Raw genomic sequence first — 18,248 nt, forward strand, 5'->3', positions numbered from 1 at the left:
GGGTTCAAAACAACCCAACCGCTGGGTCAAAACAACCCAATAGCTGGGTTTGTCCCTTTTTTTTTTTGCATTTTTTAGAGTGTAGTAAGATGTAAAAATGCTTACTTTTAATGCAATGCATTATGCAACACAATGATGATTGATGCATGTATGATCAAGTAAACCAAAGTAGCTATAAAAGTTATTCTTACATTTACATTAAACATCAGTATAGATTTGACAGCAAAAAAGACATGTGAAGCCCGAGCTAAATGTGGGTGTATGTACAATTATACTAAAAGGCCTTTTACTTGCTAAAAAAAATCTATCAGACGTCAGAAGGCATGCAGTAGATTGTGTGCAACAGGTTTTTCAGCAACGGTTTGATCATGTTGATATGTGGCTTTATATTTTACTGGCGTCACATGGTTAAATGTGATTTATTTTTCTGTCCTGTCCCAGAATAACCAAATCACTGAGGTCACGCTGGAGCATCTGTCACGTCTTCAGCAGCTGGAGACCCTAAACCTACAGAACAACCGGCTCACGACACAAGGTACGGCTGATGAGAGGGTCAAGGCAGGACAGCGGCTGAAAACAGCACAGAATAATCTGTTACAGAGGGTCAGGATGAGAGAGAACGAGCAGGATGGAGGGATGCAGAAGGGAAGAGTGCTGAAAGAGCTGCTGGCTTTGGATCGCACTCTTTCCTGCACGTGTGGTCAACATGACTGTTTGAAGTGGAAATGTTTTTATTTCAATAAATCGGCAGACACATCCGATTACTTTAATTTAAAGCACAAGTGTGGCCAAAAATGAAATTCCTGATATTATTTACCCCCTCTCAAGTTGTTCAAACACACATGCTGTTCCATACATGTACACAAGGATGCATTAAATTCATCAAAAGTGACAGTAAAGACATTTATAATGTAACAAAAGATTTCCGTTTCAAAAATGTGCAGTTCTTTTAAACGTTCTATTCATCAAAGAATCCTAAACAAAATATAAAGCGGCACAACTGTTTTCGACATTGATAATAATCAGAAATGTTTCTTGAGCAGCAAATCAGCATATTAGAATGATTTCTGAAGGATCATGTGACACTGAAGACTGGAGTAATGATGCTGAAAATTCAGCTTTGATCAGAGAAATAAATTACATTTTACAATGTAAACAAAAAGAAAACAGTTATTAGAAAGTGTAATAATATTTCATAATATTACCGTTTTTACTGTATCTTTGATTAAATAAATGCAGCCTTGGTGAACATAAGAGACTTTTAAAAAATTTCCAGACTTTTGAATGGTAGAGTGTGTTATGTATATATAGCTTAGATAAACATGAATAATTCTTGAAATGAAACATGAAATAAAGGTCAATAACGTGCAAGCAATGATGTGTGTGTGTGTGTGTGTGCGTGCGTGCGTGTGTGTATGTTCGTGCAGGCCTTGACGATGAAGGGTTTCATATTCTGGAAAGGCTGAGTTATTTATACTTGGCAAATAATAAGGTGAGTCATCGATGTTTATTCTCAAACAAACATCTCTCTCTCTCTCTCTCTCTCTCTCTCTCTCCCTCCTTTTTTTCACTAACTTGAATGCAGATCACAGGCTCAGATGTGAAGCTTTCATGGCTTGAGTTTAATGAGGCTATATCCTACATTTTCTCCCTGAACATATATAATTTTAAGAAAAGGTTTAGCACCAAATCAGTTGTAATTTAGTTTTCCATCACTATTTTTTCCATGCTTAGAATTAGTTGGTTTTTTTGCTACTGTACCTTTAAGACTTTATGCAAATGAGCTCTGTTATGATTGACCTCGCATTCCAGCATTCACTCCTTCCTTCATCATTTTATAGACTGAATAGCTGTTCACATGTAAATGTGGGTGGTCATATGTTAATGAGCGAATGATTGTGGAATCATAACCACAACTATTTTTGCATCCAAATTTTGACTTTTATATCTCCTCATTTGTGGATGCTATTGTGTTCTCAGCATGTATCAGCATAATGCTACCCAGATAACAGGGAACATTCTCAGTACTTTGAATAACGTTCTGGCAAGGTTCTGTCAAAGTTATGAACAAACATTTTTCCAGTAACATTAATAGAATGTTTGTTCAAAGTTTAAATGGAATTTCTACATCATGGAACTTTTTCCTGAAATGTTTTAGTTGGACGTTTGTCTAACGCTTTTTAAATGTTCCTACTTGTTTTAGAATGTTCAGAGAACATTCAAAAGTAACATTCCAATAATGTTTGCAAAATTCTTTTAATGTTTTCAAAACATTTAAAAAACTGGACATTTGAACAAAAAACAAAATCTGTGTTTCTATTTATCATGTAATCAGACTTGCTGTGGTATGATTTAATTGCAACATTTTTGTTGGCAAATTGCATGTGTCACCCCCCGGGTCCTACTCGCACCTGCTCCGAGCGGTACTCGAACCCGGTTCTCCGGCAATGGAGGCGGGCGCACTCTTGAGATCAGGGGAGTGAGGTTTACCTGCACAGCACCTACCCGCTGGCCTCCGTTACACTCACCCCCTAAACCTCACTCCCATCCGGGTCACGGCACCAATGTAACCCCTCTCTCCCGGGTTAATATTACCGTTTTTACTGTATCTTTGATTAAATAAATGCAGCCTTGGTGAACATAAGAGACTTTTAAAAAATTTCCAGACTTTTGAATGGTAGAGTGTGTTATGTATATATAGCTTAGATAAACATGAATAATTCTTGAAATGAAACATGAAATAAAGGTCAATAACGTGCAAGCAATGATGTGTGTGTGTGTGTGTGTGTGTGTGTGCGTGCGTGTGTGTATGTTCGTGCAGGCCTTGACGATGAAGGGTTTCATATTCTGGAAAGGCTGAGTTATTTATACTTGGCAAATAATAAGGTGAGTCATCGATGTTTATTCTCAAACTCTCATCTCTCTCTCTCTCTCTCTCTCTCTCTCTCTCCCTCCTTTTTTTCACTAACTTGAATGCAGATCACAGGCTCAGATGTGAAGCTTTCATGGCTTGAGTTTAATGAGGCTATATCCTACATTTTCTCCCTGAACATATATAATTTTAAGAAAAGGTTTAGCACCAAATCAGTTGTAATTTAGTTTTCCATCACTATTTTTTCCATGCTTAGAATTAGTTGGTTTTTTTGCTACTGTACCTTTAAGACTTTATGCAAATGAGCTCTGTTATGATTGACCTCGCATTCCAGCATTCACTCCTTCCTTCATCATTTTATAGACTGAATAGCTGTTCACATGTAAATGTGGGTGGTCATATGTTAATGAGCGAATGATTGTGGAATCATAACCACAACTATTTTTGCATCCAAATTTTGACTTTTATATCTCCTAATTTTCTGATTGCCATGAGGCTAGAGTAGTTGGCAGGGCATTGCTTTGTGGATGCTATTGTGTTCTCAGCATGTATCAGCATAATGCTACCCAGATAACAGGGAACATTCTCAGTACTTTGAATAACGTTCTGGCAAGGTTCTGTCAAAGTTATGAACAAACATTTTTCCAGTAACATTAATAGAATGTTTGTTCAAAGTTTAAATGGAATTTCTACATCATGGAACTTTTTCCTGAAATGTTTTAGTTGGACGTTTGTCTAACGCTTTTTAAATGTTCCTACTTGTTTTAGAATGTTCAGAGAACATTCAAAAGTAACATTCCAATAATGTTTGCAAAATTCTTTTAATGTTTTCAAAACATTTAAAAAACTGGACATTTGAACAAAAAACAAAATCTGTGTTTCTATTTATCATGTAATCAGACTTGCTGTGGTATGATTTAATTGCAACATTTTTGTTGGCAAATTGCATGTGTCACCCCCCGGGTCCTACTCGCACCTGCTCCGAGCGGTACTCGAACCCGGTTCTCCGGCAATGGAGGCGGGCGCACTCTTGAGATCAGGGGAGTGAGGTTTACCTGCACAGCACCTACCCGCTGGCCTCCGTTACACACGCTTTTCACAACAAACTAAAAACAGAATTAGATGAGTCTCTACAAATAAAACCTCTAAGTGTAGTTTCATTTAATGCCAGGGGTTTCGATCACGGTCCCTGAGAGGGACTCACTAACATTCGCTTTCCAAGACCGAAGCCTTTCCCAGGTCTGTTTAACGTTGACTGGTGGGAACTGTAGTTTGATGTTTATGTTGGTCATGAGACAGTCAGTCGTGTTCTGTTATTGACAGCCAGTTTGGCGCGAGCAGCTCCTCTCAATCCCTCATTCCGTCAGTGCTGTGGATTGTTCTTATGCCAGCTGGTAACAGCGATGGCAAGGCTTTAACGCGCACACATGCTCTCTGGACGTACCATGCCAGCTTTCCCCGTTAATCATCCAGCTGTGTGCGCCAGGCGGCGGGAGCTAAAGCGGTCCCGGCGACCTCCAGAGCGTGCGCTGGACAGATTTGTAGCTGATGGAGCAACCAGGGTTTTTTTTCAGTGTCCTGACTCTCAGTTCAGCACTCAAGAACACGACAGTCAGTCGTGTTCTGTTATTGACAGCCAGTTTGGCGCGAGCAGCTCCTCTCAATCCCTCATTCCGTCAGTGCTGTGGATTGTTCTTATGCCAGCTGGTAACAGCGATGGCAAGGCTTTAACGCGCACACATGCTCTCTGGACGTACCATGCCAGCTTTCCCCGTTAATCATCCAGCTGTGTGCGCCAGGCGGCGGGAGCTAAAGCGGTCCCGGCGACCTCCAGAGCGTGCGCTGGACAGATTTGTAGCTGATGGACTTAAAAAGGATAACGGCAAGAGAAAGAAATCCTACTGAGATTTGATCTGACACTGGCCAGTGTAATCTCACCGTCCTGCTGGAAAAGCAAGACAAAAACGCACCAATGAAAGCCAAAGCAAACGTCAGAATCATGCGTGCCGATGCGAATTTTTGCCGTTGATTATGTTGGACGTGTAACATTCATTCTTGCCGTCCTGAGTCAGTAAATTTGGCAAAGTTTGCTAGCTTCGTGGCTTAAAATACATGCAATATATTCAGACTTGTTCTAGGCACTTAATAGCATGTTCGTGAGCAGAAGGATATTTATTGGAAATAATCTGTACTTTTTTACTTTTGTACATATCCTGACCACAATGTCTACATAGCCTACAGTTTGTTGTTGTTGTTGTTTTCTGTACAAACTGCCACCCCAGTCTATTAAAGGAACAGTTCAGGCAAAGATTTACTCCCCCTCAGGCCACCCAAGATTTAGATGAGTTTGTTCTTCATAAGAACAGATTTGGAGAAATGCTCATCAATGGATCCTCTGCAGTGAATGGGTGCCGTCAGAATGAGAGTCCAAACAGCTGATAAAAACATCACAATAATCCACAAGTGATCCACACCACTCCAGTCCATCAATTAATGTCTCGTGAAGCCAAAAGCTGCAAGTTTGTAAGAAACAATCCATTGTTTTCACTTCAAGAGAAAGATGAAAGCAAAGACTGATACATACTCAGGTCTGACGGATCTTTTGATTTGCACCATTTTCTCTCTGCTGCCCTGAGTTTGGTCCGATGTAATGTCTTTTGGTCCAAGTAATGTCTTTTAAAAACATTTAGAAATCTTGCCAACTCTAAACTGGAGCTGTGTTTGTTTAGCTCTCTTTCTTCTCACATAATGAAAATATTTCAACCCAAATAAATCTTTCATGTCCATTTATTTATCTATTTGGTAACAGTCCATATAAATAACCCATTCCACTACATTGTGTTCATTTTGCCATAATGACCGACTTGTTTGGACATTGTCCTTTAAACTTGTTCGCAGCTCACAGTAGCTCCCAGACACCTCCCTCCCTCTTTGGTCAGCGCTGATTTCGCTGCTAACCAGCTCACTAAAATCTACCCCAACACATTTGGCCAGAAGCCTGCTCTGAAGTAAGCCCGAAGTGCTCTCTCGACAGGGTTTGTGTGTTGCTTTGAGACTCAGTGTTAACGGTCTGTGTGCTGTGCTTCAGGTCAGTGTATCTCCATAACAACAAGCTAACAGATGCCGGTCTGCCAGAGAACATGTTTAATGGATCAGACAATCTCGAGATCCTCATCATGTCCAGTAATTTCCTCCGTTATGTCCCTAAGGGTCTACCCACCGCCCTCTACCGCCTACACCTGAAGGTAAGACCACTGCGAGGCTCATTAAATGACGAAAAAATGAGTTCAGTCATCATGTACTCAGTCTTATGTCACTTTAAACCACTTTGTTTTCCTAAGAAATACAAATATGCATTGTACAAGGTCTAAAGTGGTATTTTTTTCACAAAAAGCACTATAAACGTGGCTTGTAGGCACTCTATTTCAAATCTTCTGAAGCTATAGATAGTTTAGTGTGAGGAACAGAGCGTTTTGAACTGAAAAGAGCAGCAGCTATTTGAATGAGACTAATTGTGCTCTTACATTTAATAGTTCTTGTGTCTCCGCCCCCTCATTCTCCTCCACCAATCAGAATCCTCGACTAATTGTTCTGGCATGGTTCACTCAAAGTTACAAACAAATGTTCTTCCAGTATTGTTTATGAACATTTGTTCAGCATTTCATCTGTTCTCAAAACGTTAGTGCAAAAAAAATTATATTTATACATTGTACATGGAATGTTTCATTTCTGAAACGTTTTAGTTAGATGTTCTGCTGACGTTATTCAAATGTTACTACATGTTTCAAAACATTCAGAGAACATTAAAATTAAAACATAAAAAATAATATTACCATAGTGTTTGCATGTGCCCTTAATGTCCATATAAGCAATAATAATAATAAAAAAAAAATATATATAAATAAATAACGAAAGAAAGAACTGGACATTTTGAGCGTTCAGGGAACATTCAGAAATAGCGTTTTTATAACTTAATTAAACGTTAGCAAAACATTCTTAAAACTTATTTTTTGTTAGCTGGGAGTTGTCTAGTCTTTAATAATGTTCTCAAAATGTTAGCACAAAAACGTTATTTATACATTGTTTAATGTTTTAGTTGGATGTTCATCTGATGCTTTTTTTAAATGTCATAAACGAGATTGTCAATAATGGCAAATGTCATTGGTTCATTGACATCAAACCAGGCATTATACGTTTTGATGCAAATTGTTAATTTGAGTGAACAAACCAACTAAAACCTCTTTCCGACATCAAGAGAAATGCAGCAGGACATCAAAACAAAAAGCAAATATAAAATATAAGATACATAATGGCATCATTGCATCAATGCACGTCAAATGCAGTTGTTATTTTTTTTCTGTTTCTATGCAGAACAACAAGCTGGAAAAGATTCCCGCAGGTGCGTTCGATAATTTGTTCCATCTTCGAGAACTTTACCTGCAAAACAACTTGCTGAGTAATGATGGCATGGACAACGAGACCTTCAGGTCAGCATGACTGAACAATCCAACAAAAACATAATTTCATTTATTTATTTAACCAGGAAGAGACTCACTGAGATTAAAATCTCTTTTCCAGGAGTGTCCTGGCCAAGATAGGCAGCCGAGTTTGCATATATTAATGATGTCTCAAGATGTTCTTTGACATAAATTGCTACCCCCCCCACCCCTTTTTTAACCTATCTACTCTAAAAACCTTATAACCAGTAATACTAATGTCGTTATCTGTGATAGATTTATTGAGCCGTCATTGGTTCATTGACATCAAACCAGGCATTATACGTTTTGATGCAAATTGTTAATTTGAGTGAACAAACCAACTAAAACCTCTTTCCGACATCAAGAGAAATGCAGCAGGACATCAAAACAAAAAGCAAATATAAAATATAAGATACATAATGGCATCATTGCATCAATGCACGTCAAATGCAGTTGTTATTTTTACCTCGCACTCTTTCTTCTGCACGGCTCTCTCCTTCCTAACCTTCTTGTACAAGCCCTACCTGAGCTGTAACTGATGAAAACTATCCTGCCTTCTCTCATCAGTCACTTGAACAGTCTGGAATATCTGGATTTGTCCAATAACAACCTGACCACGGTTCCTCTCGGGCTTCCTCGAAATCTCATCCTGCTTCACTTGGAGAAGAATTCCATCCAAATCATCACAGTAAACGCATTGACGTCCATCCGAAACCTGGAGTACCTGCTCCTCCACAACAACCGCCTACGCTCCCGCTCCATCCATCCGGCCGCCTTCCAGGGTCTCAAACGTCTCCACACCGTCCACATGTACAACAACCTTCTGGAGCGCGTTCCCCGCGGCCTTCCTCGCCGTGCCAAGACCCTCATGCTGCTCCACAACCTCATCACCGAGATCGGACGCAACGATCTGATCACGCTCTACACTCTGACAGAGCTCAACCTCAGCTACAACCGCCTCACCAGCGCCAAGCTCCACAGAGAGGCCTTCAGGAAGCTCCGCATCCTGGAGACCCTGGATCTGTCGGGAAACAAGCTGCAGACGCTGCCGTTGGGTCTTCCCAAGAGCCTCCAGGTTTTGAAGGTGAAGGACAATCAGATGACCGAGATACCGGAAGGAGCTCTGATGGGAATGGGTTCGCTGAGGGAGCTCTACCTGACCAGCAACCAGCTGAAGCTGAACTCCATCTACCAGGGAGCTTGGCAGGAGCTGAGCGCGCTCACGGTGAGAGATCATCAGTCACTCAAGAAATGTTATGATTTTTACTTTAATGATTAGAACAAAATGTGGCAACCATGTATGAATGAAAATGGGCGAATGCATTTTACAGAGCTTGGAAAATTTTGGGCTTGAGACATTACTGGTAATTCAGTTTTTCTGTAAAAAAAAAAAAAAAAGACAAATAATATGAAACATGATAAATTCTGACAGACTGCTGGGCTCAGGAATAATAATTAATAAATATATAGAAAAATGGGGTGAAGTTTCTTAAGTGATCAACTAGATTACAACTAGATTAAAACCTTGACTAACATTATAAGTGAACCTCATGAAAATAAATTATTTTTTACTTTAAGATTTTATTTCATGTTATTTTATCATTTTTAATAGGCCTAGTTTTTTCCTACTTTGTTTTGTTTTATTTTATTTTATTTTATTTTATTTTATTTTATTTTATTTTATTTTATTTTATTTTATTTTATTTTATTTTATTTTATTTTATTTTATTTTATTTTATTTTATTTTATTTTATTTTATTTTATTTTATTTTATTTTGTTTTGTTTTGTTTTATTTTGTTTTGTTTTGTTTTGTTTTGCCTGTGGGATAAGCATGTTGTTTGTTATCAGCTGGATAAGAAAAGCAGACTCTATGCTCTTAATAAATAATAAATAATAGATAAATAGAAAAATTGGGTAAAGTTTGTCAAGTGATCAACTAGATTACAACTATTTTTGTGCAAGTAACCTTGACTAACATTATAAGTGGACCTCATGAATTTTTTTTTTATTATTTTGTTTATATTTTATTTTGTATTATTTTAGATATTTTAAATAGTTTTTCCATTTTATTTTGTTTTGTTTTGTTTCGTTTTGCCTGTGGTGTAAGACTGTAGAGAAAAACAGACTCTGTGGTCTAAATAAATAAAAATATAATGTTATATATTTTCGTTTATAGTTTTTCAGTTCATTTTTTGTTCTATATTTTTTATTTTATTTTTTTGATATTTTGTTTTCTCTATAGGGAAAGCTTGTTTTTCTGTTATCAGCTGGATAAGAAAAGCAGATGCTCTTAATAAATAGCAAATTTATAGGAAAATGGGGTAAAGTTTGTCAGGCGATCAACTAGATTGCAACTGTAATTTTATTTAATTTTATTTTGTTGCCTGTGGAGTATGTAATCACAGAGAGAGAGAGAGCTTATTTTCTGTTATCAGCTGGATGAGAAAAGCAGACCCTCTGCTCTTACATGGGGAAAAAAAGATAAGATATGAAAAGAAGCAGTCTCTTTCATTGCATGATTTCCTAAGAGCTGTTTCCAGCCAAGGAAAGATTCTGCTAGACCGTAATGTCCAATTTCCCTTTTCAAAGGCTTAGCCGAGTCTCCCTTTGATAGATGGAGAAAGAGGGTGCTTGAACATGTTTTATGTGTGTTTCAGACACTGGATCTCTCCGGTAACATGTTGTCACACGTTCCTCCTGACCTGCCCGAGTCTCTTGAGTTCCTTCACCTGCAGAACAACAGAATCAGCTCCGTTTCTGCCACAGCCTTCCTCAACACACCCAACATCAAAGGCATCTTCCTCAGGTGACTCGCCGATCCTTCCCTTTCTGTCTTTTCACTCATCTTTCTGTGTCTTTTGCATCCTTTAAGTAAAAGTCATAAACGGTTTTAGCAAAACCTGATCAGCACATGTAGACTTTTGTCTATTATCCTGATTTTGCAAACATTTTAGGCATGCAGAAGCACATGCAGACACTGAATGTTTATATTTTGGTGTCAAAACTGGATAAAAACCAGACGAGTTCAAACTCTCATGTAAACATGGTTTTCTCGCACGTTGGATTTTATAATGAGCTCAGTTTAATAGCTATCAGCATTTTGTTGTACATATAAACACACTCACTGCAAGCAGATCATTTGTGTGCTCAGAGCTGGGCTTTATTGTGTGTTTCTTTTTCTGAAACCGCTTGGATCTGCTCTGCTGTAATGAACTCAATATTGAAGCTTTCACAGCTGCACTTACTGCCACAATAACGTGAGGCGAGAACATTTCCCATAAAATCATACAGTAACAGCGTTCAAACTGTAAACAGAGACTGAGAGCATGTGGAGCGAATGAAAGAATGGACAAAATAGTTTTCTCATCTTGACCTGATTATTGGTTTCAGAAACATGTGAAAGGCAGAGATTTGGACTAGTTTAGGAGCTGGTTGTGTGTTTGCAAAACCAGCAGGTGCCACGGCAGATGAACAAATGACTTTCTATATGGTAGTTATTTGGGGGTTAAATGCGACATTTTTAATAGAATATATATTTAAAAATTACAAACACAATTTTTATGTAACATTTGACAATGTTTCAGCAAATAGGTCACTATGTCGTAACAATACATTTTGTATAGCTCATAATAAAATAATATAAACAATATGTATATTTCAGACACCAGTGCAATAAAAATCATAATAAAAACATATGTACCTCAGTGAAACTACCTCTAAATATTTACTATGAAGAAAATATTTGTTGTCATTAAAATAATAATTCATACTTGTAATAAATCCACCATAAGTATGGTTGCATTTCATAATTTTGAATAATACTGAATAATTTGTTATGTATTTTATTAATGCATTTTGAAGATGGATTTGTTTAGAAAGGCTGAAAATGAGGAAACATGTTGCAATTTATTATTATTATTTTTAATATGATAAACCGTTCAAGCAGTGAAGATGTAAACGTTTTTACTGAGAAAAACATGGACAGATTTTTTTCTGTTCTTTCAGCTTTGTCACTTTTTCGTAATGAAAAGAGCTTTATAGAAAAAAATGAGATGGAAAAATATCAGGTAATTTCAATTTACAGTAAAATGTTAAGATGTTATATGTTAAGGCACAATGTACTGTAGTAATATAAAGGATTTTTCTGTATTTATTTATTTTACAGGTGTTTTATCTATATTTTTAATTTTGCACTTAAAATTGCTGGATAATGTCCTGGCAGAAAATTAACAGTACATTACCGTTTTTTAACCAGTGCAGACCTACTGTACATTGTTCTTTAATCTGTAAAATTTCAGGAGTCTTTTATAAAATTCAAGAAAAAAATATTAATAAAACAATACAGCTTTGCAGGAGCAATATAAAAGGAACAGTTTGTCCAAAAATTGAAATGGCCATTCTGTCACACTGGAAAAAGAAGACAGATGTTCAAGAAGCATTAATGACAGTGAATATAACTGTTCAATAGTGATGTGTAGAGTTGATTCCCAAACCTAATGCTCATGAGAGGCGGATTCCTCTCGAACATAATGTCCATGCTCTCTACAGTCTATCAACAAAAAGATGGAAGAAAATGAAAAAAAAAAACATGGATTCATGTGCGTCAATAAAGCACTCCGTGCTCAGTCTCAAGTGGACAGACATGACTCGATGTACGTTTCTTAATGGACATGCCCTGAGCCATTACAACCCATGTCAGTGCAACTTTTGGGCAATTTAGCTAGTCTGTTTATAAGAGTACAGGCTCGTTCTCGCTGAATTCCTGTTTGATTTGAGAACATGTGACGTTTCAGGATGAAGCCACTCATCTTTTCTGAGAATTCGCTCCACTCGCCGTTTAAACCGGAATGAGCCTGATAATGTCTTCCAAACGGCTTTTGATTGGCAGGTTTCACTTGTGATGTTTTTGAATTTAGACTTTAAAATCAGCCTTTATGTGCATTAACTCTTTCTCTGCCTCTCGTTCACTTTCTCCCTCAGATTTAATCGTCTCTCAGTTCATTCTGTGTCCGAAGAGTCTTTTTCTCACCTGTCCAAGCTTCAGGTGTTGGACATTGGCCACGGTAACATCTCTCCCAACCGAGGCCAAGCCGGAGAGCAGGTGGAGGAGGAAGAGGAGGAGTTACCGTATGAAGAAGAGGAGGCGAAACATTCATGAGTCACGGATGGAAATAACAGTGCCCTGAACTTTCCCTCACTCAAAAATAAAATAAAAATGACAACCAGTTTGAGATTATAAACGCATTGTGGCTGCTGCTGACAGAAAGTGATTATTTCCAAACGCAGTGTTTGATTACATCTGAGTGCATTGGAAGATATTTTTAGACATGAGAAAGGAAAACTTGTGCTACTACTAATTTCTGTCTATTAATTTAAAAAATGTGGCTTTATATTGTAATAGATGCAATAGTAAAAGTCATATGCATTAATATCTGGTGCAGGATGCTGGAAAATTGTATTGGTTGTCTTTTATTTTTTGTTTTTGGGGTGTTTGCTCAGTCATGGCTCATTGTGTTTACATGCATAAAGCTGTTTTGTGCTACGAAATTATCATTTCTTTCTCCAGAGAACAGACTCTGGGTATGTTTTCTGTAAAGAAAGACTTTACTGAAAAAAAAAATGCTTTTATCTGAAGTCATATAATAGTTTTGTGAATTTGTCGAAACACTCCTACATCTCATTTCAGATTCAAAAATCATTGTGAATCCGTGTATCATTTGATCATTCGTTTTTTGATTTAATATTGAAAGTAGAAAAATTAGAAAATGGCTCCTTTTTCGTTTTTTCGTTTTTTTCCAAAAAACGAAAAACGAGAATTCAGCTTAAGTTTTAATTTTTCGTTCATGGGTGGAAAAATGAATAAACAACTTGAATATTCGATTTCTACATGTGGGCGGGAATTAAACGCCCCTTTCTGCTGATTGGTCAGCCGAAGATCAAACCGTGCCATCATCAGTTCTTCTGCAGTATCACGCAGCAGAATAATAGTCCTCAATAATAGAATGATCGAATGATACACGGATTATTGTGCAACACTACATTTGATATTATAGTTTGATGGTTGACAGTTTTTTGATGAATAACAGCTTAAATTTCAGTCTGTTTCTTATAGAGATCAGTCATATGACTTTCAAGGATTTGTAATATAGCGCTCAGGTGATATGGGCTACAATTAGCTGCTGTGATTTTGATTGATTGATTGATTGATTGGAGATTGACCGCTGGATTGTGCACCATTCAGAATCAAACTGAAGCTGTGTTTACACCACAACAATGCGCTAAAAATGTCAGTTTTTCCTTTGTGTTTTCTGCATACAGACAATGTTGGCAAAATGATCCCTGTTCACACGAATCAGCGAAAATAACAAAATGCTAGCAATGCATGTCAGACCAGTAGCTGGCAATGTCAGTTTGTAAAGAAAAACTACACAAACATGTAATACGATGCGCATAACATCACCGTTTTCACAACTTTGTGTTTTTGTAGTTTACATGGAGATGAAAATGGTAGAATTTTCAAAAACTTTCACTTTGAAACCCGTTTTCACTCCCTTTGAATGCTTTTTAAATTCGTATTCAATGCCTAATCGGAACTGGTAGCAAAGAGGAACGAGAATTTAAATTTGACCCCACCAATCCAATTTAAAAGAATGAAAAAAGTTCAGAAAGTCTTGAAGTTTGAGTATTTTGTAGGCTTTAAGGCTGGGACACACCAAGCAGACCTCATAGAACTAGTTGCGACGAAAGCCGACGGTGTTGTCGCCTCGCATCTGCAGCGTCGGACCAAAAAGCTGCGCTCGAACACACCGCACAGACTACAGCCATCGGCAAACTAACACGTGCGTTCTGCGCATGCGTGAGAGTAATTAACTGTCTATATCAGCAGCTATCAATAGTATATATTCGTCATTCAAAAGGAGAAACCGAAACAAAGATATACGAGATAAACGCAGATATACGAAACGTAAACAAAGCAGCGCTTGCTTACCATTTTGAATATCAGTAACCTTGATAACTTTAATCATTTTAAGCGGCTCATGTTGTTATGAAAACATTCGTGTATTAAATTGATTGGGAAAGATCATGTAACATTTAAACAGCCTTCTGTCTGTACCGCCTTCATTTACGTGCTTCTTTTCATCACTTTCGCTTTAATTCTCAGGCACTGACTCATTAGCTAAACTGAACATCCAATCAAATGTAGCGTCTGGACCAATCAAACACACAATTTTTCATTTGATTTAACAAATCAGTTATTCATTAGATTAACAAATCGTCACAGTCCCCTCACCCAATAAACTGGATGCCAGGATGTCTGCAATGACACCAGGCCCCCCCTGGTTACCATGTTCTCACTCTCGCCGACGGCCCTGACACCAATTCGCTAAAAACTGCAGCCGACATGAGCCCGACGAGTGGAACACACCAAACAAACTAGCCCGACCGTCGCTCGCTGTCGGCCCGACGTTGGCCAACGGCCGACCGTCGGCTTGGTGTGTCCCGGCCTTTAAAGACATATTTATGGGTTGAAGGGTTGAAGAACACTTAATTCCCCAGAATGCACCCAAAATTCCTATTTCTTTTAATTACATGGAAATTTCACTTTCTGTCATTTCAGTTCAACTTCTTGTCAGGTTACACCAATTTTATTCAGTTTGAAAACTTTTTTTGGTCATTGTGTAGAAAAGACTTCAAAAATTCTCCTTTTTTGGACTCGTTGAGAAATGGGAACGATATGAAGGGGGGTAAAAATAATGACAGAATTTTCATTTTTAGGTGAGCCGACTCTTAATTTGACAGCCTTTCGAGTCTGATAATTGATAATTTTTCTCATCATCATGTACAGGAAAATTTGAGCACCACTTCATTTTGTTCAGACATATCTATTCTTCAGCGTTACTCATCATAGTGTGTGGTGATTTTCTCGGAAAATCGTTTTCAGAGCTTAATGAATGGAAAGTTCTTCTGTAGCAGATGGGGTGTACGAACTGGTAGTCGTTTCCCAGAAATATTTTAATTATGTTAATTTCCTGTCTGAACTAATGAACGTAAAGTGGTGGGTAACTGTATAACTGTATATAATACTTGGACAAACACATCTTGTGAAGACAGAAATCTCGCCCACCATACTAATTAGCTCTACTTTTTTCCTTCTACTAAAAGCTCAAGATTGTAAGCCTGTCATCCTCGCAATACATTTCATTTAACATGTTTTGAACATGACGTAGGTTTGATTTTGACATTGGTGGGGACATAAAAGCAGACATCACCCCCCTCCCATCCAACTACAACAACATTTTCACATTTATGATGGACTTCTGATCACAGTTTTATGTCATCTAAAGTCTTTATTTATAGCTATGGTAGCCAACATACTCATAATTCATAAAGAGAGTTTTTTTTTAATGTTAGCATATTCATCAGACAATAATTACACAATTTTGATTATGTAAAACCAATAATATTACAGCAGCAGTTTTCTTTGCATTCTTTATCTACTCAAAAGAGAATATCGCAAAATATAACTTAATTTGTTTCCTGCTAGCTAAATTTCACATACATAAACAAAAATCTGTCTCTAAGTTGATCTAGACTAGAATAAGGAAACTATTCAAAGCTCTGTTAATCCTAAAGCAGTCTCTCTTAAATTTACTCTTAAGGTGTAAATTTATTACTATTATTATTATTTAACAATATTTCTGTCATGACAACTCTCGGAGGGATTGGCATGGTAATCAGTATTTTCATGGTCTAGAGCAGGGGTAGGCAAGTTCGGTTCTAGAGAGCCACAGTCCTGCAGAGTTCAGCTCCAACCCTAATCAAACACACCTGAACAAGCTAATCAATGTCTTCAGGATTACTAAGGCTATAGGCAGGTGAGTTTTGTTTTCAGGGTTGGAGCTGAACTCTGCAGGACTGCGGCTCTCTAGGACCGAACTTGCCTACCCCTGGTCTAGAGGTAAATAATGCCGTTTCTAAGCTCAATGTATCTACTCAAGCAGAAACCATGTCTTTTAGTGACGCACATCCACATCAGTGTCCAAAACGTCAATTTTATCACCCACAAACTCAAACAAGGATGATTAAATGCAGCAGATCAGAAACGGTGAGTGATGTACTATTTAATTTATTTCCTTATGAAAAAGTTGATTTCACAAAACAAGACAGAAAAAAATTCCATAGCTTTTTTAATTACGCCATTTACACATTTCCAATAAAGCTGCTGTCATATAAATACCCATATGTCTTTTCTCTACATAGGTGGAGCAGAACTGAAGCATTTTTCTCCATGCATGGAAATCCTGTCCGCGTTTATCCATGGAGAACAGATTCTGTACCTGTGCATCAATGTCAAATGCTGAGAGAGGGATTTCAGCCTAATTCAGTTAATCACAAAGAGCACATGGAGCACTCTATATATGTCAATGAGAAAAGCTGTGAGTACAGCTGAACGCTTTAATCAGCTCTGAGAGAAGACAGCAGCCGGCCATGAACCGCCCTGCGTGCCTCGGCTTTACTGAGATGGGCCTTCATAATCAGCACAAATGAGAGTGAGCCACGCTTCAGCAGAGATTAGAGACCATGACGGACTACACACGACACACGCGTTTGACCGCAGAGAGAAGCCTGAAATATACTTAAACACATATGTGAGCGCAAATTGTTTTTTCATTCTCTGCTATGAAATGTATAGGTTCCATATTCAGTATGCAATAGTTGGTATTAGCTTATGGTACAGTTGTTTTCCATCTACTTTATCATTTTCTCTGAAGTAGTAACAATACAATTTTGCATTTCTTTTTCGTCATTTAGATATTATGTATAAATTCCTCTGCTTGTGAATATACAAACTTAACCACAGTAAAAATGTACACTTCTATAAGTTTATAGAATTTATAGGGGCTTTCGCACCGGAGGAACCTTTCATAGTTCCTAGAACTATTGGCGGAAATACCCGCTTTTTGGCATGTTTGCACCGCAGGAACTAGGAACAGTTTTAGTTCTAGGAACTCAGTTTTGGGGAAGTAAATTAGCTCCTACTTCAGAGTAGGGTCTAAAACAGTTCTTTAGGAACTATCAGTGTACGCCGATTGGCCAAACGCATACGAAACACCGGCTACCTGCCTTTAAAATGCCATGTAATAATATTTTTCCACGAACATGGAAAACAGCGATAATGGCATTTACCTGTTGTCTGCAGAGTTGTGTTCTTTTCTCAGCCTCGATGATAACGCTGAAAGTTGTCTTAGGAGATTTAGTCAGATTTCAATCACGTAAATTGTGTTTACTTTCCATCTCCGTTATTAAGAAACCCACGACACAACAAAAACAGCTCAGATCACGGCATCTTCCATTCACTGGTTGTTGACGTTTGTAAATGCCACGCATAAAGACGTCGCTGTTAGCCTCTTCAGAGTTCCTGCTGCCGGTGTGAATGCAACCAGGAAAACGGCCGAAGGAGAAATTGGTTTTCTAGGAACGGCCATGCTGGTTAAGTTCCTAGAACCATGCAGTTCCAGAGCCCCTATGTATTTTGGCCAGATTGCCATCATCTGGTGAAAAAAGAGTCCAGTTTATTCTTATTTGTAAAGTTTTCATATCTGAAAAAAATAGTCACAAAGTTTTTGAAGCACTCAACATCACTCACTCTCCAATGGGTCCTCTGCAGTGAATGGGTGCCGTCAGAATGAGAGTCCAAACAGCTGATAAAAACATCACAATAATCCACTCCAGTCCACAAGTTAACATCTTATGAAGCGAAAAGTTGCGTGTTTGTAAGACAAGACATTTGTAACTTTAAAATGCTGCTCCCGGCTGAAATACAAATCCTCTACGAATTCATAATATTGTTTTCTTTAGTGAAAAAGTTGTCTCAACTGAATCAGCAGAGAAATAT

General features: G+C 37.8%; 1 protein-coding gene across 4 annotated transcripts in view; it reads left to right on the forward strand.

Annotated features, from left to right (window-relative positions):
- LOC107757391 (podocan-like) overlaps positions 1-12,980 on the forward strand; it is an 18,621-nt gene extending 5,641 nt beyond the window's left edge. For all 4 annotated transcript variants that reach the window (XM_016574851.1, XM_016574854.1, XM_016574853.1 and 1 more), the window contains 8 exons: positions 442-535; positions 1,428-1,492; positions 5,771-5,880; positions 5,961-6,117; positions 7,244-7,359; positions 7,918-8,575; positions 10,009-10,157; positions 12,332-12,980. In XM_016574851.1, the coding sequence (XP_016430337.1) occupies positions 442-535; positions 1,428-1,492; positions 5,771-5,880; positions 5,961-6,117; positions 7,244-7,359; positions 7,918-8,575; positions 10,009-10,157; positions 12,332-12,509 (1,527 nt within the window). In that variant the 3' untranslated portion in view covers positions 12,510-12,980. The remainder of the gene's footprint in view (positions 1-441; positions 536-1,427; positions 1,493-5,770; positions 5,881-5,960; positions 6,118-7,243; positions 7,360-7,917; positions 8,576-10,008; positions 10,158-12,331) is intronic.
- The last annotated feature ends 5,268 nt before the right edge of the window (positions 12,981-18,248 follow it).

Source organism: Sinocyclocheilus rhinocerous, unplaced genomic scaffold (assembly GCF_001515625.1).
Source record: "Sinocyclocheilus rhinocerous isolate Xijiao unplaced genomic scaffold, SAMN03320098_v1.1 scaffold3248, whole genome shotgun sequence".
Taxonomy (NCBI): Eukaryota; Metazoa; Chordata; class Actinopteri; order Cypriniformes; family Cyprinidae; genus Sinocyclocheilus; species Sinocyclocheilus rhinocerous.